The sequence below is a fragment of the Sesamum indicum genome, linkage group LG4 (genome assembly GCF_026168435.1).
Source record: "Sesamum indicum cultivar Baizhima isolate 11 linkage group LG4, ASM2616843v1, whole genome shotgun sequence".
NCBI lineage: Eukaryota > Viridiplantae > Streptophyta > Magnoliopsida > Lamiales > Pedaliaceae > Sesamum > Sesamum indicum.
In genome coordinates, this window is record NC_142660.1 from 16,822,353 (window position 1) to 16,847,964 (window position 25,612).

General features: G+C 35.8%; 3 protein-coding genes across 4 annotated transcripts; all 3 read left to right on the plus strand.

The window, feature by feature from the left end:
• The first annotated feature begins 643 nt into the window (after nucleotides 1–643).
• LOC105161283 (c-Myc-binding protein) lies at nucleotides 644–5,549 on the plus strand. The gene is made up of 5 exons (XM_011078926.3): nucleotides 644–800; nucleotides 3,302–3,374; nucleotides 3,557–3,605; nucleotides 3,947–4,070; nucleotides 5,122–5,549. Exons 1-5 carry the CDS (start codon nucleotides 798–800, stop codon nucleotides 5,194–5,196), a joined length of 324 nt encoding a protein of 107 aa, XP_011077228.1. The 5' UTR covers nucleotides 644–797; the 3' UTR covers nucleotides 5,197–5,549.
• Nucleotides 5,550–8,109: 2,560 nt separating this feature from the next.
• Nucleotides 8,110–15,237, plus strand: LOC105161284 (Pre-mRNA-splicing factor 3). 2 transcript variants are annotated; one of them, XM_088879841.1, is made up of 7 exons: nucleotides 8,569–8,620; nucleotides 11,087–11,170; nucleotides 11,248–11,371; nucleotides 11,567–12,031; nucleotides 12,198–12,392; nucleotides 12,477–12,637; nucleotides 14,093–15,237. In XM_088879841.1, exons 1-7 carry the CDS (start codon nucleotides 8,571–8,573, stop codon nucleotides 14,973–14,975), a joined length of 1,962 nt encoding a protein of 653 aa, XP_088735967.1. In that variant the 5' UTR covers nucleotides 8,569–8,570; the 3' UTR covers nucleotides 14,976–15,237. The 2 variants fall into 2 exon arrangements, with proteins under 2 accessions (XP_011077229.2, XP_088735967.1); XM_011078927.3 differs by having other exon boundaries at nucleotides 8,110–8,620; nucleotides 11,087–11,371.
• Nucleotides 15,238–18,899: 3,662 nt separating this feature from the next.
• LOC105161285 (nucleolar/coiled-body phosphoprotein) lies at nucleotides 18,900–24,413 on the plus strand. Its single transcript, XM_011078928.3, has 5 exons — nucleotides 18,900–19,261; nucleotides 19,913–20,199; nucleotides 20,286–20,375; nucleotides 23,312–23,682; nucleotides 23,798–24,413. Exons 1-5 carry the CDS (start codon nucleotides 19,066–19,068, stop codon nucleotides 24,060–24,062), a joined length of 1,209 nt encoding a protein of 402 aa, XP_011077230.1. The 5' UTR covers nucleotides 18,900–19,065; the 3' UTR covers nucleotides 24,063–24,413.
• Nucleotides 24,414–25,612: the final 1,199 nt, after the last annotated feature.

The following is a 25,612-nucleotide window of genomic DNA, read 5'->3' on the forward strand; positions in this document are numbered from 1 at the left end:
CACAATTTTCAATCTTTTTAATAAAGATCAATTATTTAAAAATAAAAATTTTCAGAAATACTTCCATAATTAACTTATTACCAAGATTTTCTCCTTAACAAATAGTAGATATATAAAGCAAATAAAATCACATGAGAAACACATAATCAATAGTCAAAGGCCTAACTCGTCCTATGATCTTAGAGGTTATCGGTTCAGACCACACCTTATGCGTGGGATGTTGTGTCTACTAAATAATAGTAAGTATGATTGTAATTAGGAGTGAATATCGGGTAGAGTAATGAAAGTTTGGATAGTTTAGGTCGGGTACCCGAACTTTCAGATAGCTAATATAACCCTGACTCAAACATAAAAAGACACATAATATTTATTTTTTTTCCTTTTAATAAAAGTTCGGATACTCCATCGGGTAGTTCGAATACTCCATCGGGTAGTTCGGATAGAGGATTCCTACGCAAACACCGACTCAATTTTTTGAAAAAGAAACCGGACCCGATCGAACTGAATTAGGACCAAAACGCCTACCCCTATTTATAATCAATTTGTTTTAATTAATAATAATTTATCACTCTCGCTTAAAAAAAAAAAAAAAACAACACATAGTCAAATAAAGCTTAGTTTTCACCACCACTCCTTTTTTTACACTCCTGCGGAAATAAAGAAGCAAGGGGTGGAAACTAGTAAATAGTAATACTAAAACATGCCTCGAATTCCCCTCTCTCTCTCACACAGACACACACTCCAGGAAAAGAGGAACGCACAGGTTCTGAAGACTTGGCTGATGCTATCCGACCAAAATGGTATATTTGCAGTCCCCTTTAGCTTTTGTTCGCTTCGCATTGCGTAGTACAATAATGGAAACGTCGCTGAGCTATTTTTCCTCGAATTTGTAGATCTGGTTTTATGAATTTTAGTCAGTGGCTTATTTATTTGCATAATTGTGAAGAAAGATTTATTGACCTGCAACGTACGCGTTTGAAGATTCAGAGATGCAAATTTAGGTGTGGAACTTTTTGGGTGTCTAAGTTCTACAGTGTGGGTAATTATCTGAGTAGATAAATACATGTAATCATCACATTCTTGATTCTTGGACTCTGGTGTGTGGTGCTAGTAGGAAATTCTGAGACTTGATTTGCCTGCTCTATTTGTTTTGACATGATTCTGGATTGGAGTACTCTTTTGGAGTTTTCTTCTTCATATTGACTGAAACGATTTGGAGGTAGAGTTTGTGGTAGCTCATAAGATAGCATCACTCATATCGGGTCTAAGTTATATTTTCTATTAATTTGGTTTTCGTTACATCAGTAGTTCCTTTTGCTGTTTATACTCTTGGGAACTCGGAAGTTGTGCTTTGATCAGCAACAAGGAGTGTGCATCTAGAAGTAAGTTTCAGATAGATGATTTCCTATAGTTACATGATTTCTGGAACTTCTGTATGAACTATTTGTCACAAATCAAATAGTATGGGGAGAAGCAATACTTTCTTTATAAGCAAAAGCTGTAAGTTCATGCCAATATGCCATGAAATCAATCACGTGAATGGGATAAGAATATGAATCCTAATGAGCCTTGGCGGCCACTGTCAAGAGCACACTAAATATGGGTAGTGTCCTCTATCTGTTGAACTATGGTGCGCCGTTTCTGAATTTATCTGATTAGTATAGCAAGTATCAATGAAGTATACAAGTTGTAGCTGAAAGTGCACAATGCTCAGCATAAGACTGCTACGATTTCTTACCCTTATGATAAATCCTTTATAAATTATGTTGACATTCTCATTCCAAAGCATTGTGAGCACAGTTCTTCTATCCAACTACCCGTGCTCTCTAAATGCAGTATCAGGAGGCAATTAGGAGTCATAACATTGAATGTTCATAGGTTAGGCAACCATTTATCTCAGCAAATTCTGTGTCCAAGTTTCCGCTCTCCTAATCACCCTTGGCTTCATAATGCATTTGCAATAAAAAGAGACATTTCCAATCGTTGCCCAGAAGTTAAAGACTGTATTAATATCTAAATGTTGTTTATGGGTTATTAGTTTTCTTTCTTATGAATCATAATATCCACACAATACTTTTGGTAAATAAAATATATCTTGATCTAGTATCTGAATTGAGCAAATTGAATTATAGAAGTTTGTGAATCCAATTTATGTTTTTTGTACTTCCTTAATGGTCCTTTCATTAAGGACATTTCCTCACGAGGATTTTAAATTTTACCGTACTACAAAAAGTTGGAAATTGCAATGAAATCCCTATTATGTTCCCTGGAACATATAGGAGTCACTGAACTCCAAGTTTTACTTAAGAAGAAAGAAAGAACTAGAACTCTATTGTCTTCTCAATACAGGAAAGAAATAGAGAAGGAAAATATTGTTTGCCGATGTATGATGACTAATTACAGTTTGTTCATGTTATTTCCCATTGTTCTGACTTCTGAGTAATTGGGGTCCTTTTTGGAAGAAAACCCTGAGTCCATCAGTGACAGAAGGTTTGAGTGTGTACATGTGGCTTGATACTGTCTTTTGTTATTTACTACTTCGAATTCTGGACATTTGATCTCTGATGTTGAACTTACATTATTTGTTCATGAAGATAGTGATCTTTTTATATCCTCTCAACCAGTATGCTATCTGACATGACTATGGAGGTTTGGGAGGACACTAAATGCTCTCTGTGTGTAATTTAACTGGCATTTGACTTGAATAAAAATAACTTGATTGCAGGATCGTTTTGCATTTATCACTGCTGATATTTAGTTCCTGATTTGATAGGTCTGTGCCCGTTTCTGTTATTATTTTACATGCTCATTTTATTAACCCTTCTAATAGCACCGACGTATCCTTTAAAACTTTTTAAGTATAAGCATCTGTATCTAAAAACTGAGAGAGACTAGTAAACTAGTAAAGTGAACTACTGCTCAAAGTTGAACTTGGAGACAGAAGTTTCAAGTTTAACAAGTTACCATTTTATGTGCACATTGGAACGGGAGCTGCGACGTAGGATATTTACATATGCATTGATGTTTTCCTGATGACATAAAAGAAATTATCTTATATAGTTTTGAGACCTGAGCCTAAATAAATTCTCCGGCATCTTGAAAGGACCCGAATTTGTCAATGCCAGCAAGGAAGTAAACACTTGCTAGTCATTTGAACATAAGGGTAATAAATTATTTTCTTGCTTGTTGCTAAATGATGTGCTACACATACCCAATTATTTGAGCCCATGTTTAGATAAGGTTTATTTTGCTTTTTCTATTTTCTTTTGCAATGTTGATTCCACAAAATCTCTTCCAATAGGAAAAGGAAGCAAAGAAGGAAGCTTTTAGAAAGTACCTGGAGTCCAGTGGAGTTCTTGATGCTCTGACAAAAGGTTACTTTCATTTTAACCTTAGTTATTGAATTAATATATAAAGAATCTATATCCTCTATGACTTCATTGTGGTAATGTTTTTCCTTTTTTTAATATAGTTCTTAGTTATTGAATTATAGATATTAAGAATCTATATCCTCTATGACTTCTTTGTCGTAATATTTTTCCTTTCTTTAATCTAGTTCTCGTTGCACTATATGAGCAGAACGACAAACCTTCCTCAGCAATTGAGTAAGTACATCTGGAGTAATGCAAAATTATCCTTACTGCATATTTTAAGTTGTTGGTTGTCATCTCAGTATGTTTTTGGTATAATCTAGTGTTCTTCAACTTGATTAGATAAGTGTTATCTGCATGTAGTTTGTGTTCCCAGATTTACTGCACCAATGTTCTATAGATGTTACTGACTGGGATTATCATAAGAGGCAAGAAATTATGACTCAGCGATTTAACAGGAAAAAGTTGAGCGTTCTTTTATTATCATCTTAGTTATCAGACATCTTTTTGCCTTAATTGTACTTCAACCAGGTAGTGAGTGTGAAATGAACACGTATAACTTTTTTATTTAACAGGTTCATCCAGCAAAAGTTAGGAGGTCCAACTCTTGCGGAATATGAAAAGCTGCAAGCTGAAGTTTCAGATTTGCAGATCCGATACAGTGAGCTTTTGGCTGTGCACCAAGACAAATGTCGAGAGGTGTATTCTAACTTAAATTTTTGTTCTGCCATTATTATTGGGATAATTACACTGTCTTCTCATGAGATTTGGTGTAATTGACCTCCTGTGGTTTGGTGCGGGAGGTTACATCTTGTACTCTTGAGGTTTGTTTCCGTGTAACAAATAGATATAACCGCTGGTAAAACTCCTAATTGTTGATAATAGCATGAAAATCCATATTTACATCCGATTGACTTATTATTAACTGATTATAGGTCAAACAAATCCTTTTCAAACTACCCTTATACATGTTCACATGTTAATGCATGTGATAAGGTATATCTTCACCCTTATAAGGGTAGTTTTGGTCGGAAAAGATTTATTTGACCTGCAATAAATCAATAAGTCAATTGGGGGTAAATATAGATTTTTATTCAACTTTGCTGCTAATATCAACGAATTCTGTGAATTTTGACTAAGATAAGGATCTATTTGTTAGTGGAAACAAACCTCAGGGGACTAAATGTAATTTCTCAATTCACAGGGGCCTACTTGTAATTATAACCAACCTCTGGGGAGGGCGGTATAAATTATTATTCTTCCATCTTGTAAGTTCATATCTGATTTAATGATCCCACGAATGGTTGGCACTCTTGACGCTATCGCTGAGGACGAAAAGAGGCTTCTTTCACATCCTTGGAACACCTACACAAATTAACATTCCTAAAGTGCAAATTCCTCGAATAATTGTATTTTGTTGCTCTTATTCACCTCAATGATCTATCGTTTAATGAAGTCACAATCTTCAGGTTCAAAAAATTATGCGTCAAACTAAGAAATGCTTTTCTTTTGTAATTCTAGTCCGGATTTGGAAGTTGTAAAGATTTTGTGATTTGCTTGTGGAGTCATGCACCATAGAGAATCTCAAGTTAATAGAAAATGAGAGAGAGAGAAACTTCTGATTTTGTCTGTGGAATGGAAATTCCCTTCCAGATAGTGTGGATTATTTTGCTATTTATGCAATGAACATGGCTTATTCTTATAGTGCGCCTAACTGTAGCTTCCCTCCTATTCTTGTGTGTTCTTGCAGTACGAGGAACTTAAAAACACCCATATGCAAGAAAAGGAGACTGCTAAGGAGGAGGCTCCTAGTGAAGGACTATGATAGTATGCTAAAGAACCTAATTTCTTGCTACTGAACCTATCTATTTCTTCTGATATTGGTCGAAGATCCTCACTATTTGATATGTTATATCCTGTGCAATCTAGTCTCTTTTCATGCTTTCAGGGGTATAGCTTTAGAACTTTGTCTTCTTGTCTCAATGGTACCCCAAAAATTGATAGTCCCTTCACCCTATCTACTCATTTAGAAACAACCTGGTAAATCAAATCCCCATGGAAGAGTTGAAATGATGGGAGTTTGAGGATTGCTCTATGTAACAATTCCGAATGCTAACATATCAAGAAACATGAATTGTTTGCCAAGACAGTGCTATACTCATACCTTTGAATTTGTAAGATCTTGTCTCTGTTTCTTCTATTTGCTGACATATGAATGCAACTCACATGCTTTAGGAATGATTTTTCTATTAATGGTTTACTTTACTTTCTATTATACATTGCATTTGCTTACACATGAACTATCAGAAGTGAAATGAATGGAACTGAATAACTAAGCACAGTTCTTAGTAATGCTACTTGAGATGGTCCTCTGTAGGCAATCTCAATTCGTTTTTAGACTTCTTGACCAGCTTTGTGTGCTTCTCTTACACTTTGTGACAGCTTTCAATGCTATTAGAATAAGCCTGCTAGGTTTTTGGATTTTGCCTTTTCTGGAAAGAATTTTTCCCATACCAAGGCCATATCCAATACACACTTTTTCTTAATATATTTTCTTTAACATAACAAAAACTAAGTTTCATTTTAGCAACATGTTTTTAGGTGAGAAGTCATATACATTGGATAAGTACAACATCGATCAGAATTCAGGATGTTAAAAGAGGGGCGGTTTTCATAAACAAAAACGCAAAAAGGTTGTGTCGTAATGTTCTTTGCTAACTGGTCAGCTGCCATGTTAACTTCAAAAAACCAGATGAATCTCTTTGAGTTCAGCCAACACCTTCCAACAGGCTCAAAGAAGTTGGGTTAGATTTTTGGGTGGGCGTTCCTCTGCAAATGAGGTTAATGATCAACATCGAGTCAGTTTCTATTATAAGAATGGAAATCCTTTAGGTAATGCAACCGACAGACCATGCCGGAGGCCCCAAACTTCAGCGGTAGAATTAGTATTGACTCCTATGGAAAAGGAGAAACCAGCGTTGAAGGAACCAATATCATCTCGGAAGATACCTTCGCTACCAAAGTATCCCGGCTTAAGAAAAGAACAATCATATATATTAAGATCCAACGCAGTGGAGAGGATCCCATTTTAACATTTCTAGGTGTTTTTGTCAGGATTTCATTTTAACATTTTTATGTGCTTTTGTCTTAGCTGCTTACCTGAAGTACTTTGTATTGAGATTTGAATGATTTGCCATAAATGAAAGACATTTAATGGCCTACTTTCGGACGGGGATCGGTTTTGAGCTTTCTCTCCAACCAAATCCCCTAAATCTCTTCAAATCCATTATTCGATTCTTATATTTTTGATGTGAAGAAGGTGTTTGAAAACTCAAGAAGAGAAGTTTAACTTCGTTCACCAAAGAAAGTGATGTATACTTCCTTCTCATAGCCAGGTCATTGATTTTTCTTGATTTTATAGTGTTTTAGTTCATTCGGGTAGAATTTATGTGTTTTTATAATAGAAGTCGCATGTTTTGTTTACTTTGAGACCCAAACCATCTAATTTGGGTTATTTTTTAAAGTTTTTAAATTTTCTTTTTTTTTTTTTTTTTTTTTTAAGAATGCGTTGTTGAATGAGTGTTTTGTGTTCCATTATTTAGTAAAACAATTGTTTTCCCAATATTTCAAAATGTTTTCATGAAATCGTAATTTTCATTTTAAGATTTGTGGTTTGCAGTTTGGATTTTTGTCTAAGAAGGGACAAATTTGGGTTGTTTTTGGGTATTTTTTTAAAGTAGGTGTTTTGTTGATTTTAAATCAATCAAGACCTTAATACACAATGTTATTAGTAATTTTCAGGTCTGTTTTAAAAGCCCGCAAAAAAGCAACCAGACATGTCAGTGGTTGTAACGAAGACATAAGCACTGTATTATAGTAAAATCAATTGGTTTGGATTTTCTATTTATATAGTTAAGTTACAACTAAATTTGTTCAAATATAATGTAACTGTGTGCTAAGAAAAAGAAGTTGGTCATCTCTCTCTAAGTTCACTCAAATTAGTTGCGTGCATTCTGAGAGAGATCAAGAATGCACTATTGAGAAATTACGTTTGTTGAACTTTCATAAGTCAAGAAAAAACATAGATATTACTACCACACAAGATGCCTTGAAACAGTCGAAAGCCTTAGTAATGGCTATCCAAGAACTTCAATTGGAACTAGAATCATTTTTAGGGAGTTCAGTCAAAAGTAGAGTTTGATCTTTTTTATGTCCTTAACAACTATGCTCTTATTTCGATCACGAGACATAATGAATTGTAAATAAGATTTTATACAATTACAATCACTATTCGTTTCAGCTTAATAAGAAAATATTACAATTTCACCAAACAGTACAATCACTATTCGTTTCAGCTTAATAAGAAAATATTACAATTTCACCAAACAGTCAATTTCAAAACAACAATGAATTCTATCTAGGTCCGTGGGGCATTTTATTCCATAAAAATAATAGATAACAAATTAAAATTCAATTTAATTTGCATAAGGGCATTTATGTCAGTTATTGAATGGTATGCGTTATTTGTTAGACGATCATTAACTTGAAGAGGGTATTTGTAATTTTTAAAATAATAAAAAATATTTATAATTATGTCAAATTTCGGGGTAGGTAATTGTAATTTACTCTAAATTAAATTGTTGCCTCTTAGCATTTTCCATTGTGGTTGATTTTCCCGGTCGGGTCGTCTAGTTCTTGGACCGAGCCGCTTCACTGGCATATAGGGAAACCCCAATACACAGTTACCACAATTCTTTGTCCTTTCAATCAATCATTTGAAAGAGAGAAACCCTACGCTAGCCATGGACAAGGAGAATTCGAACCGTAAACGAAGAGAATCCGATTCACATCGAGATAGAGAATCATGTAAGGAGCACCATCACCGCTCCAAGCACGATGACGACCGGCGCAGATCTGACGAACACCACCGCCGTCGGTCCGACTCTAGAACTGATCGAGAGGGAAGCAGGGATCGAGATTCGCGCCGCGAGCGCGAGAGGTCTCATTCGGTGGAGAGAAAGAAGAGAAAAGAAAGGGACGAAAGTGAGGAGAGGAGCGATAAGAGAACTAGGGTTTATGAAGAGAATGGAAGGGAGAAAAGTAGATTTGAGGATGTGAAGGTCAAGGACGATGATAGAGAGAGGAAAGAAGGTGAAGGTTTCGGATCGGAAGGGAAATCTGTAAAGAAGGATGCGAAGTATGAGTCGCGTGATAGTGGGCATCAAAGTAAGGCTGGTTCCGTTGCCAATGTGAGTTCCTATTCCCTGTTTTCCGTCATTGGTTGAAGATTATTAGTTATTTGTTTGCTTAAACAGCGTCAGTTTGTTGCTGGAACATTGATTGATTTCTATCTCAAGAATATTATTTGTGAAGTGACGGTTTAATTTCGTCTATTTGAACCTGCGGACACTTTTCATGGAACATGGGCAATGATTCTTATCTATATTTAAATGGTATTTGCATTTGTATGGAAATGATACAGTGGGTTTTTGAGCCTTGCTTGTCCATGTGTTAGTTAGTGTGGAACTAAATTTTCAACGTGCATATTACTGCTTGGTGTTCGCTTTCGTTGCTTCTTTTGAATGTCTAGTTACTGATTCAAATTATTATGCTGGATAGGATTTATAAATTGAGACTTCGATGTTGGGGGGATGTTTTTTTGGCAGGTCTGAGTTGTTATTCTTGTTGATAAATACTGAGTCTGTTGATATTTTATCACACTGGTGTTTTGCTGCTTGTATTAGATTTGTTTTTGATGTGCTTGTGTATTCTACATTAGATAGACATTTGGTGGCCCAGTAGTTCTGTCATTGAAAAACCGCGATTCTTAGACTCTTTTTCGATTTATGAAACGATCATCATCCTTTCTAAAGATTTGTATCAGACAGTAATTGTCTGCTTATATTGTTGAAATACCAAATTGAAATGTAACATACTCATGCCTAGCAAAAGTAATGGAGAAAATAAATACATCTGGTGGTATTGTTGGCTTACCTGATTCCGCTTGTCAGAGTTGTTCTGCTAATAATCGGAAAAGTAACATGTAATTGTTGCTTGAAGTCCAGATTCTATCATGGCTGCAAGTATGCTACATGATACCTAGGATGCTAAGTGCTGACTAACAGAATTTTGAATTCTTAAACAGTGCTCTTTCTCATTTCTATTTTCAAGTTTTTGCCACTGGTTGACTTTTAACTGAAGAAGGAATTGGATAACCTGCAAGTTGTAAGGATGAGCAATCTCATACACGGAGAGTGGATCCTTTTGGCTTTTGTTAGTCGGAGTGAATCTTATTCTTGCTTAGACTCTGATATCATATATATGATCTCCAAGGTTTTCTTTGATTAGTTGTTTATATAACTTATTTCTTTATTTGGATGGTGTCCACTGTCCATGCCAACTTGTATGTAGGTTTATTATATTAGTTAATTAATTTTCATTAACATTGTCGATTATGGAGTGCTGCATGTTTGCACTTGCACTCATGGAAGATTCATTGATCGAAAACTGAAAACTGGAAAATATGCTGCGGTTAAATTTTGAAGCTTTTAATCTATACCTTCAGTAGATTAATATCATTTAACCTGTAGAGTTAAATCAGATATGCTTATTACTCACTGTAATGATATCTGCAAAGATAAACAGTCTTTGCTAAGATAAAGTAACATGTCAAGATCTAATTAATTAGGAGGTCTGAGTCAATATCAAGTATCAATACCAGGACAATAATGTGACGTGCATGCTAATTTACTGAAAATTAGCTCAAAAGGCTAATCACCCAGACTAGCGTATGAAGCCCATTTGTGTTCCATATAAACTCGCTTTAAGTAATGCTATGCATCTATTTCCCTATCAGATATTTCTTGTGTATTGATTCTCAAGTATTGACTTATATGCAAATAGCCTTGAAACCAAATTCTAAATCATTTGAAAGGTTTATCCAGTGAAATAATTAGGTAGAGGATTGATTCACTTATTCATATTATATAATTCTATGACTTTGCTTTTTCCTAAATTATGTCAGGGAAGTATGTAATGCATGATCTGGATGCTATGTAGCAAAGTTCGTTCATCTTGGTCAAATGAGAAAAAGAAAATCCTGTTACTGCAGGATTTTGGCATGGGTTTGAGTTTGTAGTTAAGCAATCTAACATAGTAAAAAATCTATCCGCTCTGGCTGATACTTATCAGATTTACTTTATGATTTTGTCATATTAGAGATCTGTCATGTGTTGAAACTTTTAATCTAGTTCAAATATTTTTTCTGCATTTGGTATTTTAAACAATACATGTTAACATGCATGTTTCTGAGAATGTTTTGTGACTTCTAGATAGTCCATTTTTCAGAAAACCTTTACTGTCTGTAATCTGTGTATTTCTTCTGACTGATCCTCTCAAAGCTTGGTTTTTATATTTATCATTCTGAGTTTATTTTTGATCATAGAAATTTGTATCCTCTCTGGGCAGCTAGGCGAAAACTTGTATGTCTGTGATGGGTGTCAGTATGATTACCTGATTCTCTTTTTCACCTTTGTTCCGGATCACTTAGAGATTGGAGTTCAGTAAATCTGTTACTGTTTGAACTGTGGTTGCCTTCACATGTCGTGAAATTAAAGATCTATACTCTTTGTGATCTCCAACTCTGAAATATAAGTTCACGTTATAATATATTTGCATTAAGTCTGACTTAAAATGTGGCAATGTTCTGCTTGCAGTCTCTTGCAACTGGACCAGTCAGTACACCATCTAGCATCTCACCTGAGACTTTTGTGGCTCATACCAGTTCTCCTGCTACTAAGGTATCTTCAATTTCCAAGACAAATGAAAATAAGGGAGTTAATATTAACAGATCTCATGAGGTTCCTGGGAAATCCAGTACAGATGGGACAGCTTCCGATGCTGGCAAGACTGGGGGTTTGTCCCTTGATGCTTTAGCAAAAGCTAAGAGAGCTTTACAAATGCAGAAGGAGCTTGCAGAAAGGATGAAGAAGATTCCTTCAGTAAGTTGCTTAAGTTTTGTTTCAATCATGCTTTATCATTATGTCATTTCTGACATGTTCTTTTGTGCTATATATTTGGACAAAGATGATTTGGACAAAGACGATTGCTAACAAGAAATAATGACATGTTATTTTAATTTTTTTCTCGGGGGCCCTTTCTGAAAATTTATGTCTCCTTCCTTTCACCTTGTGTAGTTGAACAGAGATGCTGGCTCAACAAGAGAGGGTAGTCCGCAAGTGGGTGAAAAAGAGGTTGCTAAACTTTCTTCCTCCTGTAAAGGTATAATGCCGGTGCCTCAAGTTACTGCCTCGCTCACTGGTACCTCTGGAGTCACATCAAGCGCACCTACTTTACCTATTGTTACATCAGCTCCTACAATACCCCCACAGAGTGGTATGCCTCATCTGCCTGGGCTCACAGCACAAAAATATGAAGCTGTAAAACGTGCACAGGAGCTTGCTGCCAAAATGGGATTTCGACAGGACCCAGAGTTTGCTCCCCTCATAAATATGTTCCCCGGGCAGATGGCCCCAGACGTCACCATTCAACCGAAGCCTTCGAAAGCACCTGTTCTTCGTTTGGATGCACTAGGCAGGGAAATTGATGAGCATGGTAATGTGGTTAATGTTCCAAAAGTGAACAGCTTGAGTACCCTCAAGGTATACCAAATCTACTACATAACAATAAATATTTTCTGAGATTCTGTTGTTTGTGTTACAGAAAAAGGGGGAAAAATAAAAAGGTATATTGAGCAAGTAGGCTTCATTTGCTTTTTTTCATGTTTTGGTGTTTCACTAATTGTTTTCCTGTTATGTTATCTCATAGGTAAACATCAACAAGCAAAAGAAAGATGCCTTCCAAATTCTTAAACCTGAACTTGATGTGGATCCGGATCAAAATCCCCATTTTGATGCAAGGATGGGAATTGATAAAAATAAGCTATTGAGGCCTAAGCGGATGACTTTCCAGTTTGTTGAGGAGGGCAAGTGGTCAAGAGAGGCAGAAGTCATTAAGTTGAAGGTATTTTTCCCCCCAATTGTTGTGTAAGTTCTTTTACAAACTTAGCGGATCTTGTGTAATTCTTCTGAAAATTGGGTTTTACAGTCTCAATTTGGAGAAGCAAAAGCAAAAGAGCTAAAGGCCAAGCAAGCTCAGCTGGCAAAGGCAAAGGCGGAGCCTGATATAAACCCAAATCTAATAGAAGTAGGGGAGAGGGTGATTACCAAAGAAAAGCCAAAGGAATCAATTCCAGATGTTGAGTGGTGGTAAGTCAACTCTCCAGTTCAACTGGTTTTAAATATTTGGGTTAAATACAGTTAACACCCCTAAAGTATCCACCCCGCATCAGTTGCCCCCCTAAAGTATTAAAACCTCCAAAACCTCCCCACCCTGTACCTTTTAAGTTTAAAAAGTCCATTTCACCCTCAAAAATTGCTTTGTGAAGAAACAAAATAAAGAGATTTTTAAACTGCCAAAATTACCATTTTTGGAATTCTAGTTTTACTTGTTCAACGAGCTCCTTTTTTTTTGTAATCCTAAAGTAATTGTAGCTCATTTTATTTTAGTTTTAAAGTTTTACTTGTTAAATTAAATTAAAAATAAATTTATACGGGCATAAAATCACCTCATTTATATAATTATCATATATATAAATATATAATATAAATATAGTAATTTTATGCACGTATAAATTTATTTTTAACTTGGTTTGACGAATATATATTATATAAATATAGTAATTTTATGCATGTATAAATTTAGTTTTAACTTGATTTGACGAAAAAGTAAAACTATAAAATGAGCTTCAAGTACTTTACGATTACAAAATAAAAAGAGCTTGATACACTAGTGAAACTTGAATTAGACAAATGATGATTTTGGCATTTTAAAAATCTCTATATATTTTTTTTCACAAAGCAATTTTTGAAAGGGTGAAATGGACTTTTCAAACTTAAAAAGTAAAGGTCGGGGGGGGGGGGGAGGGTTTGAAGGTTTTAATACTTTTAATTGATGTAGGTGGATACTTCAGGGGTGGTAACTATATTTAACCCTAAGTATTTTAAAGAAGTTTTGATTGCATCTTAGTTCTTGAAAGTTCAACGACAATGCTTTGATTTTGAATTTATCGTTTGAAGACAGGTATTTTAAATCCTTAATTTTCCATTGGATTTGTTTGGATAAGATAATTCTATAGTTCTAAGAATTTTGAATCCTTGAACTTTCATTTTCAACTATATTTTCTGTAGTATTGATGGATTTCAAATCCTCTTGACATTGAGTCATTTGTAACCCTTTTCCCAATAGTTCCCTCAAATCTAAATTCTTTCCTCCAAACATAGCCTTACATTTTTCACTACATTTACCCTAGAAGTAAGCGCTTACCGTATGCATTTTTTTGAAATATAAATTTTAGTGAAAAGATATAGGTCCTGTAAGTGTGCTTGTGTATACGTTTGGGTATTTTATGTGTATGCGTTTTGATATATTCATGCTTGTGTACATATCTCATATTTTGTATTTTATATTGCACATATATATATATATTTATATATGCATGTAAAATATATAGAGTGTTTGAGTTTTGAAAATTACAGATATGCCCTCTACTTCTCACCAGTACTTGAAGTAGCTCCCCTCCCTCTCTCTCCTAGCAGTTATTTTTCTTTCTTTACTAGATCTTAGGCAGACATTATTCTGAACAACTTTTCTCGGATTTGAAGGGATGTACCTTTCCTACAATCTGGTACTTATGGTGATATTGTTGATGGTAACATACACGAAGAAATAATTAAGATGGAGAAGATCACCATATATGTGGAACACCCACGACCTATTGAACCTCCTGCTGAACCAGCACCTCCTCCACCTCAACCTTTGAAGCTGACCAAGAAAGAGCAGAAGAAACTAAGAACGCAGCGCAGATTGGCTAGGGAGAAAGATAGGCAGGAGATGATTAGACTAGGTGTTTTAGAGCCACCAAAACCTAAAGTCAAAATGAGCAACCTCATGAAAGTTCTTGGTTCAGAAGCAACCCAGGATCCCACGAAGCTTGAAATGGAAATAAGAAGTGCTGCAGCTGAGCGTGAGCAAGCTCACATTGACAGGAACATTGCCCGTAAGCTCACTCCAGCAGAGCGCCGTGAAAAGAAAGAGAGGAAGCTCTTTGATGATCCAAATGCACTGGATACTATAGTCTCAGTTTACAAGATTAATGATCTTTCTCATCCCCAGGCCCGTTTTAAGGTTGATATTAATGCCCAGGAGAACAGGCTTACTGGATGTGCAATAATTTCTGAAGGGATCAGCGTTGTCATCGTCGAAGGTGGTGCCAAGTCGATCAAGAGATATGGGAAGCTTATGCTTAGGAGGATTGATTGGAGTGCTGCTGTTAAAAAAGAAGATGAAGAAGAAGATGATGATGAGGATAAGCCCCTTAACAAATGTGTGCTAGTTTGGCAGGGCAGCGTGGCTAAACCAAGCTTTACAAGATTTTCTGTCCAGGAATGCAGAACTGAGACAGCTGCCCGCAAATTCTTTTCTGATCACGGGGTTGGTCATTATTGGGATCTTGCAGTTAACTTCACCGAGGATGACCCCATCTAATTTTGAGACTGCAATAGATGTTGTCAGGAGGAAATTAGTGTTTCATCTGCATTTTGGTTGTGTTGATCATAGCTGGTTACTGTTGTTGGAGGAGAGTTGTTATCAAACACCTGGTTTTGTGTTCACATTCCATGTGGTGAGAAAAGGCGACCTAAGTTTTAGTTTCTTTTAGCTCTTGACATTCGCCAAAATTTTCTCCTTATGAACGGATTGTACTGAAACTTTCAGATTGATATTTGCCTATGATGATGATGTTAATCGATTTGATGCTGGTATTTTCATAACATTTTTACTTGGGTAAAATATGGGTCCCTGTCTAATCAAGGGTGGACTTGCTTGGCTTGATGTTTATTGATCCCTTCATTTCCTTTTTCCTCAATTCAGCCTTGAAGTTGTTGGAGTTATTTTCTCAAAGTTAAGTCATTTGAAAATTAATGTGAGTTTAGGTATAGGTCATTAGGTAAGGCCTGTTACTGAAGCAAGTCCTCGCTTGTCGCGGTTGCCCTGAGGAGAGCCTTCCCCCCACTCTAAATATATATGGAGGAATGTAAAGCACATTGTTTTGTCCTCAATTTACTAATTTCTATTCAAAAGTTGTGACTAGATATGAAAATGTCATAAAAGCCATAGGATAAGGCAAATTTGTCAAATCAGCTCAGTATTACAGAATTAAAGGGCCAGACTCAGGATAAGAAATAATAATCATAACAATATGTGCCTGTTCATATTATCAACCAGCTCCTTGAGTTGGATCATAATCAGCCCGCAATCCTAATCTAGACAAAGCTTTGACCAAATTGACAGTAAAATAAAGTAAACACGATTTTATGTGTTTTTATGAAAGTTGTGAGTTCGGGGTTAATGCTTTAGCAATCTCTCCTATATTCAACTTTAAGACTAGATCTGACTACTACTTTTTGTTGTTTACTTCTCCAACTAGATTTCCGCTCACAAATGTGAAGTATCTGGTGGTAGATTGCCTATCATTAATCACTAGACAAAATAGTTTTTTATTACAATTAAGTAATATAGTCCAAAGAAGAAAATCTTGACAACTACAAATCAACCACGACTTTACAACAACCATTAGCCGTTGTTCCTGCAAGTATGGCCAAAATATTAATCATGGCTAAAACTATGACAAATATTTTGGCTATATATGGCTAAAAACTATGGCGAATATTGATTAATAGTGGTAAAAATTTAAATTTTTGCTTTGATCTTGTTTAACCGTGGTTAATAGTATTGATTTATCATATTTTTTAAACTGTGGTTATTTATAATGTAGAAAAAGCTAAATTTTTTTGATAGTGAATGGAACCTGCCCAGCCAAAATTGGTATATCCTTTTATATCCAATTTATCATTTTTCAGAAACATAATTCCTTTTCTAGGTGGCCACTTTAAGTAGCATATTATAGGGATAACAAGTATGTTCTTCATTTGGAGAATACATGAATTAGCTCACAACACTTATTGCATAAGCCACATCGTGTCGAGTATGCGCAAGGTACATTAGTCTTCCAACAAGTCTTTGATAGTGTCCTTTATCAGCAACTATTTAACTTTGATGAATACCCAATATCTGATTCTCTTCCATTGCATTATTAACATGTTTACATGCTGCCATACCAGTCTCATCTAATAGACCCAAAGCATATTTTCTTCGGGTAGAAAATTACCTCTATTTGATCACGACACTTATTTTATAGATGATGTCTTAGTGTATTCTAGGAGCAGCGAGGAGTATGAATAATATCTTAAAAGAGTATTACAGATCTTGAAAGAACATATGTTGTACGCTAAGTTAAATAATTGTGGCTTTTAGGTGAATCGGATAGCTTTTCTAGGACACATGATGTTTGAGATGGGGTTATGACACTACAAAGGTAAAAACTATTATGTAATGGAGAACAACGAAGAATGTGACTGAAATTCGAAGCTTTTTTAGAGCTAGCTGTGTATTATAGGAGATTTACTAAAGATTTTCTCCATAATCGTTGGTCTTTTGACGAAGTTACTAAGGAAGGGGGTAGTTTTCACTATACTGAACTGGGCCAACAAAGTTTTGATGTGTTAAAGAAAGGATTGACACCAAGTCTGATTTTAGTTTTACCATCTATTAGTGGTGAATATGTGGTGTATATAGATGCTTCAAAACAAAGTTTAGGGAGTACAACAAAAATCCCACTTCACAAGGTCATATGTTTTCCGGAGGTCAACCTTGATTGCACGCCGAGGAAGGAGCACCCTTCGATTTTACCCCGCTAATAGCTTCTGGGCTAGGAAGATGTTATCGGTGATCCTACACTCAAGAATAAATGCATTTGATCAGGGTGGATGACTTTTACAAGTACTTTGTTCAACCTTTGAACCAAAATCTTATTGATAATCTTGTTTAGGACATTACAACATGCGATAGATTTATAATCTGCTACAAGTGTAGGCATCTGCCCTTTAGGGATAAGGGCGAGTATGTGGCGTTCACTTGATTAAGCAACTGACCCTTGTTGAAGAATTCCAATATAGGTGCAGTAACCTCTTCTCCTATAATCAGCCCAGTAACCTTGAAGAACCCTGCGGAATAACCATCTGGCTTAGGGGACTTGTCCTCTACAATGTTAAAGACTGCTTCATTAACCTCCTCATTTTGCATTGGTCGAATAAGGCTTTGAGCTTCCTCCCTTCAAAGCAAGTGCCTAGCCTACTGTCTCCGGTAGTTAATATTTATAGGTTGGTCACTCCTTTGCCCGCCTAGAAGTGTACAAAAGTAAGTGACAAACTCCTATTACACAAGGTCCTCATCAGTAAGCATCACTCCGTTCTCTGCAAAACTCTTTTAACTGCTACCTTTCTAAAGAAGATTTTGGTGCAATGGTCACCTTTTCTGAGCCATTGTATCTAAGCCCGTTCTGTAGCATATCTTGCTCTAGTTTGACTGCCTTGGTATAAACCATTCTATAACAACTCTCCAACTGTAGCAAAAGCGGATGGTGCTTGAACCGCAATAGCAACAACTCCTGAGCCTGCTTAAGGAATTCACTAGCCAAATGTACATTATTAGTTAGGTCCCCCTTATACCTCCTCTGTACCTGAAAGTTGGCTTCAACAACTTCAATTTTCTAGTGACGGAGTACATCAATGTGCCATGAATATGGTGCCTCCATACCTCTCCCACTAATGCAAGAAAACATGGAGATTTAGCCAAGTAATTGTCAAACTTGAAGACCCTTGCTACTGTCCTAGAAGCTTTCCCTTGTAATACGAGTGGGAAATGATCTGCAGTGTGTGCGATGCTACTGAGATAAAAATTGGTAAGCCACCTTAATAACCAGGATTCATTAATCCGTGCTCTATCTAGATGTTTCAATGAAGTATGTCCTCCCCTCACTTCTGTTATGCCATGTGAAAGCCATTCCTGGCATAGGCAAATGGACAAGATCACATTGCAAAGACACACCTGAAATTCCCAAGCAATAAGCCCAATGTCCCCAGAATTACAACAAACTTCACTACTATCCCGAATGAGTTAAAATCAACTAAGACTCATCCCTTATGCTGTAAGCAAGCTGTAGCAAAGTGCTCCAAAGCTCTCTCCATTTGCATAGCTCCTTGTCACCATATAGGATCAAAATCAAACATGTGTATGCGCGAGAGCACCCTACAGTGTATATAGTGTCTCTAAATCAATAAAATATCCACATTTTATTTCTCTATTATTTTCTTACCAATAAAGTATTCGTTAAAAATTTACTCTTTGTCTTTCTATTTTCTTTTCCTCTCTCCTCAACTTTAATATTTGTTTCTTTCTCTAATTTTCCTTACCAATACTTTTTTTTCTAATAAAGTGTTAATATTTTTTATTTATTTAATAAAATATATTTTAAAGATAATAGTTATGCTTTAAATTAAATGAATTGTGCACACGCGTGACACACACCGGCGAAAACAATAGGTGAGAAGTGAGAACTCAACCTACCTCGCTTTTCACCCCTTACATCTCTCCCCTTCTTTCTCTTTCTGCAGAGAATTTCTCGAGAGCTCGAATCCACAGAGGCGAATTGTAGACGAAGGGGTAGACATACATATTAATGGGTGGCGACCTTTTTCAAGATTTGCCGCCGCCAACAGCAGCACAATCGCAACAAATTGTGCATTCTTCAAGCAGCAGTATCAGTCAAGAACCTTCGCCAGCCCAGCCGCCGCCGCCGCCGCCGCTTCCTCCTGCTCCTGCGCTGAAGAGCGCTCTCAAACGTCCCAAGCCACCGCCTGAATCACAGCCTGAAGGTACTTCTCTCAATTTCGGGTCTAACCCTTTTATGGTCCATATCTTGTTTCTCGATATCTGGGTGCTTTTGTCAACCTTTTTTGTGTTCAAGGAAGTGTTTTTTAACAGTTTAGATTCATATTCATCTTTTTAATTTATGTGGGGTTTTGTTTTTCTTTTTTATTCTTGAACTTTTAGGCGGTGGTTGGTCGGCTCAAGGTTCTTTCTGAGGATATCCGGATGTTGTCGTTTTTGGATTTTCATGAAGTTTATTTAGTGATACTTAACGTTCTAAGTACTTGGTGACGCTTAAACTATTGTGTTGATTTTGGCATTTTGAGATTATTGTAGCATCAGAAAGAATTTTCTCTTTTCGTTTTCTTTTTTCCCCCCTTGTTGGGGGGTGGAGTGGGGGAGCGCGCTCACGGATCTTTACAAGCACATAACCGAAATAGATTACTAAGGATTTGTTCTCTTAAAGGGCACATTCATTTTTCCCTTGGTTATGCACTGGAAGATCATGTTTTTGATGTTTCTCTTCGTTCAGCAGAGTGATTGGAGCGTGTTCTGTGTCTTAAGACTTAGTCTATTACCATCTTCAGATTTCTTTTCACAAGCGTTCTTATAGTACAAGAAAATGCTGCAATGACCCTTATAAAAAAAAAATGCAGTTGTTGCTGGAAAACGGCTGAGGTTCAAAACAACAACAGATGCCTCTGAAAAACAAGTAATTGAGGCCATGCAAAAAATAGGTTCACATATAAAGAACCCATCAAAGTTCAATAAGGCATCAAAGCTTGCAATACAGCTAATTGAGGCTGGTAGTATCAAGGAAACGACCCGTGATCACTTCTTTTCTGTACTTGAAGCCGCCATGTCCTCCTTGACCACTTGTAATGAGCCCTCTTTACGTGCTGACTATCATGCACTGTTCTCAGCAGCTGAACTTGTAGCTTATGTAAGCATTCAAGCTTCTGTTGTCCGTATTATCTATTTACACTTTACGAGGCCACATAATAGCATAGTTAATTCAATGTCCTGCAGCACCTTAGTGAGAAGCAGCAGAATCTGTTGCATTCATGGACTATTAGGGCAGTTTGGGCGAATGACCTGTTCACAGATGACAGCTTTGTGGTGAGTTTGTTTACTCGTTGTATGTATATAATTTTTCATTGTAATGTATGATGATAGTGAGTAAACGAATATCCTTTTTCTACAGGATTGATGATGTCCTTTCAATTACTTCATGCAATTATGCTCTTAAATTTATTGCTTCTTTTTGTTATCTTATTCACCAAAACCTGTCCCAAACTGTACGTGATGTGAATATGACGAATTAATTAAATATATTTCCAGGAGTTTTCATTCCCGACTCGGGGATAATGTGACATCGCATGATGATATAGGTATTGTAACCTACTTTCCATACAAGTAAATCCTATGAGAATATTATCTGTTGTAATTTGGGAAATTCACAGATTTGATAATTAATATGTTTTAGGCAAGAGATACTTTAAGATCGTACATCTATTTATACATAGAGAATATGTGTACTACCAGTCCTCATTGTTTATATGACATTTTTGCTTTCTCTTTTTGGAAGGAAAGAGTTCTCTATATGATTATCATAGATAGGAGGTGCTGTAGACTCCAAAAAAACTTTATTAGATCACGTTAGGACTTTCCTACTAGTCAATCAACATGTTAAGTGCTTTAACACTGAGCTCTGACTATCAGATTTTGACTTATCGATTTTTAATGTAAACTATGCATTAACTTTTGTCTTTCAGATGTTCAATAAAACTTTTGGTTTGTGGTTTGCTATCCTCTTTTGTTTGACAGCAGTCACTAGGCTCATCTCTGAATTTAGATTTCACTCTCTCTGTGCCACATAGAACTGCACAGGCTTTCTTAATTCACATTCATTTCCGAGTTGCTAATTACTTTCACCAGTAATTCTTGTGTACATTTCTCTCTCCTAGCCATATAATTTCCATGTGCTGCGGATGACTGTCAACAGTAGTATCATCTAGCTACAATTTCAGGTGCTTACACCAAGAAATCTTCCTAAGCTGTAGTGAATAGTGGGATTCCATCATTTTCTGGCTTGTTGGAGATATTACTATTACTTTACCATCAACTAGCTGTCACTTTCCTTGGATCCTCGTTTGCTGTATTGCTCGCCAAGGTGACAGTAATTATGACATAAAAAATTCCCAATAATTCTATGAATTTATTTCTATTCATTGTTACTCTAGTACCCTCCATGTTTTAACTATTTTTCTTCATTATTTATGACCTAAAATGAAGTGAATTGCAAATGTTTCCTCCAACAAGATGCTGCTTCTTGATCTGGTCTTTTATGCTTACATCTATTTTAGTACTTAATGTAAAAGCTATCACAGCCTTTAGTTTGTTTTAGGTATTAGATTAATCAGAGTCACTGCACGTCTCGACCAGGAAAAAGCTAAATTACTAATCATAAGGTTAACTACGAAACCAAAAATCTTGGTTTGAGACCATCTCTACCTATTCTGATCATCTTGATACCCTGATTTATCAATCCCCTTCTGAATGGATTGGATTTTTCTTTGGTGGTATAGGCAAGAGCTCTGTTCTGTTCAAGATTGTCTATATTCGTGTGGTCTGATTTTGGAGTCACTATGGTGCTTGAAGTGACAGTTTTGGGGAGGAGGAGAAAAGAAACTGGATTTTAATAATTTTTCTTAGTTTCTTATCTTGATAATTATCTGGATTGATCAACTGTAACTCCACAGTTTCTTATAATTTTCTTATTTGATTGCTAATGTCTAACAGTAATTAAGAGTTTCTTATAATTTTCTTACAATTGATTGGGAATGACCGCTGATTTTTTTGTTGGCCTCCATGAACAAGTTAAATTTAGTTGAACACTTTAGGTTTTGACAAATTGCTGAGGCATGATCTGTGAAAATTTAATCACTTAGGTCTTAGATCAAAGGTAAAATAGAAGATTTAAATATTTTAGTAGCTCATGTTATGTTGCCCTAGTGACAATTGCTCTCGTGGTCGGGCAATCGAGATGGATGGCGGTTGTTGGGTTTAAAGATTTTATTTGCATAGTTGTATCATTATAGCGTTTAATATAACATAGCAAGAGCTCGGTCTAACTATTGGTATCCGAGTTGAGGCACAATTAGATTCCCACTAGGAACGATACAAGAACAAGTTGCGTTTTTTTGCTGCTATATGATTTTAACGTTTGAGTTGCATCATTTTCATCAATTATAGGATTTTCTTTTTTACAAAGCATCAGCCACGCTCCAATGAGTTTGCATTTTCAGAGAGGTAGTGTATTCAAAGATAGAAGCCTGGTGGAAGTTTTGGTAATTATCGTGATGGGGGAGTGTAGTAAGTAATGAACCATTAGCTTAGTCTCGACTGGTCCCATATATATTTTGATAAGGTTACAGTATTCCTCTTGGGTTGGTCTCGATTGGAAATAATGCCTGATGATACTTGCACACTGCTAAAATCAAGAGCCTTCTAGAAAAGTTATTGCTCTGATTTTATAAGAATGAAACTCAACTATTATTTGATGTCCTAACACTTTGTTAGACCAAAATAAGATGAAATACCATGCTCTTGTGTATGGTTTAGCTTAGGTAAAGCTTCATAATGGATAACCAATGAAGCACAGACATGAGTGATTACTTGTGCACGTGGGTTCAGTAGCAGAATCATGCACCTTCAAATACAGTTAATTGCATTCTTTTAGCTTCCCAAGAGTCTTTAAATATGACAATGCTAAAACCAATATTACTAAGTGAATCATGTATGTTTTACTGTTTTAATCTGAAGTGCAACTAAAGCTTCTGTTACATATCGATCTTAGTTATGCATATAGTGAAGTAACCAATAGATTAGCACTTGCAAGATATTTTAGCATGTTCACAGACCAGGCCTTAATAACAATGTTAGAATCTCAATGCTGATAAAATGATGGCCTTTAGTTCTGACGTTACGTTTGTTTTTGTCCACTCAATGGGGCTGAGGATCTTAGACATGGTTTACTTTGGAATTTTATTCAGTTCTCAAAAGCAACTGGGAGGATAAAAGAAGCCATATCTGCTCTTCCTGTGGCAACTAAAGATGATGATTTAGAAGAAGCTGTTGCCCTCAAAGATGACATGGAGGAGGTAAATTCAGAAGGACAGGTAAATAACGGATGCAATTCTCCTGCTACACTGGCTGATCACGACAAAGAACAGCTTGATCCATTTGGGCTGGATGCTCTGATATCAGATGCACCTAAGAAGGAAGAAAAGTCGAAGGGGAAAAAGGACTCATTACCCCATAATAAGAAAGATGATGATGAAGATAAGAGGAGATCTCTCAAGTCACAGAGAGAAGCATTGATTTCCTGTCTAGAGATTGCTGCAAAAAGATACAAAACACCATGGTTAAAGAAATTCTCATTCCTCTTGAATTTATGATGATTCTTGAGCACCACTGGATTTTTTAACTTCATGAGAATGCTGTATAGGGTTCTCATGCAGCTGTCATCTCTTTTGCAGGTGCCAAACAGCCGTTGATATCTTAGCTAAGCATGCATTTGATAATATTTCTAGATTCACCACCCGGCAGAGGGATGCTATCGAGAAACTTTGGGCTTCGATTCGGGAACAACAGACTCGGAGGAAGCAAGGAAAATCTGTCTCTGGGAAGCTTGATGTGAATGCTTTCGAATGGCTCCAGCAAAAGTATGCAACTGAGAAAATTAGTATTCGGCATTCTGTTGGAGGCAGCGGTGATCGTCGCTGTGAACAGTGGCTTGGTTAAAACCTTCTAATTATCATATAAAAGCGAACTATATCCGTGGGAGACCTGGTGCTCCAGATGGCCATTCTGAATAGCTGGATGCATCTTTCATGCTGCAAATTTGACAAACATTCATGTGAAGGATTCATAGTGTACAATTTATGTCTTTCCACAGTTATGTAGTTCAAAGACTACTTTTGCCTGGAGCTTAACTGAATCTGCCACTTACTGTCAAATACTAAGTATTCTTGTGCTCAAAATGTGCATTAAACTTCTGGGATTAAGTATGGCTAGATTGAAGTACTGTAATTATATTTTATTCCATTGAATTTTGAGATTGCTGTTGGACCTTTGAAGAAAATGCTTTGGTTACGATCCGCTCTTGCTATGAGAATTTTGGAAGGAAACAAGGTGGTGATTAATGTGTGTTACATAAATGTATGATTTTTTTTTGACATGTATGGATATGATAACATTATATTATACTTTCATTAGATGATAAAATAGATGCTACAAGTTAAATAAATATCTTTCTCAAATGTCAATTTATTACTGGCCAAGCTTTTATTATGGGGATAATTACACTATCCTCTCACAAGGTTTAATAAAAAATTATGTAGACTCTCTGTGATTTGAAAAATTACATTAGCATTCTAAAGGTTTGCTTCTATTTAAAAAATAAGTTTATTCGTTAGTCAAAATTTACTGAATTTTCGATATGAACAAAAAAATCGAAAAAAAATTATATTTACTTTCGATTGACTTATTATTGATTCATAGAAGGTCAAATAAATTATTTTATGATCAAATTACCTTCATACGTCTTCATGCGTTAATGTATAGAATATCTTCACCATTCTAAGTGTAGTTTAGTTTGAAAATAATTATTTGACATGCAATAAGTCATTTTTAAGTCAATCAAGGTAAATATCTATTTTTATTCAGTTTTTTTTTTGTTCATATTAACAAATTCAATAAATTATTTGACCTGCAATAAATTGAATTATTTACACGTGGGATGATCTATTGAATGGATAGCCCAAGATTAAAATAATTTGATTAATTTAATTGGACTTGCCTTAATTAATAAATTGAATTTATTATTTAGAAATATTTAGGTTTAAGTCTTTAATTAGACTAATGACGATGGGCCTAATTTAGTTTGAATTTTATTGAATTTAATTTAATTCATTGAAACCATTAGGTTTATTTTAATTTATTTATAATGAAGTTCGATCCATTAAATTAGAATTCATCACTTAAAGGATTGACTTACAAGTAAGAAAATGAGAAGTTGGACTCCTCCCTACTTGGAAATATGAGATAATCGAGTTACACTTTTGGAAAGTGCAACTTGACCATATAGGGTGTCCCTTCTATATATTATGATTGGATTATGTAGAAGGGCGCTTTACTTGTGAGATTGAGTGGAATGTATCTAGATACAGTTTCACTCCCCCATACAAGCAATACATATATATAATTAGTCTATATGGTATGATTGGATTCTACCATGTAGAAGGGAGCTTGCCTTGTAGGATTAAGTGGAATGTATCTAGTCATATTTTCAC

What these genes read in the sequence shown, in the direction of transcription:
- LOC105161283 (XM_011078926.3), top strand. An exon ending in TCTTGATGCTCTGACAAAAG is followed by an intron (nt 3,375 to 3,556) that starts GTTACTTTCATT and finishes TCTTTAATCTAG; the next exon opens with TTCTCGTTGCACTATATGAG. An exon ending in AAACCTTCCTCAGCAATTGA is followed by an intron (nt 3,606 to 3,946) that starts GTAAGTACATCT and finishes TTTATTTAACAG; the next exon opens with GTTCATCCAGCAAAAGTTAG.
- LOC105161284 (XM_011078927.3), top strand. Translation starts at nt 8,174, where the DNA reads ATGGACAAGGAGAATTCGAACCGTAAACGAAGAGAATCCGATTCACAT. An exon ending in CAGAAGTCATTAAGTTGAAG is followed by an intron (nt 12,393 to 12,476) that starts GTATTTTTCCCC and finishes TGGGTTTTACAG; the next exon opens with TCTCAATTTGGAGAAGCAAA. An exon ending in ATTCCAGATGTTGAGTGGTG is followed by an intron (nt 12,638 to 14,092) that starts GTAAGTCAACTC and finishes TCGGATTTGAAG; the next exon opens with GGATGTACCTTTCCTACAAT.
- LOC105161285 (XM_011078928.3), top strand. Translation starts at nt 19,066, where the DNA reads ATGGGTGGCGACCTTTTTCAAGATTTGCCGCCGCCAACAGCAGCACAA. An exon ending in GCCTGAATCACAGCCTGAAG is followed by an intron (nt 19,262 to 19,912) that starts GTACTTCTCTCA and finishes AAAAAAATGCAG; the next exon opens with TTGTTGCTGGAAAACGGCTG. An exon ending in AAAAGATACAAAACACCATG is followed by an intron (nt 23,683 to 23,797) that starts GTTAAAGAAATT and finishes TCTCTTTTGCAG; the next exon opens with GTGCCAAACAGCCGTTGATA.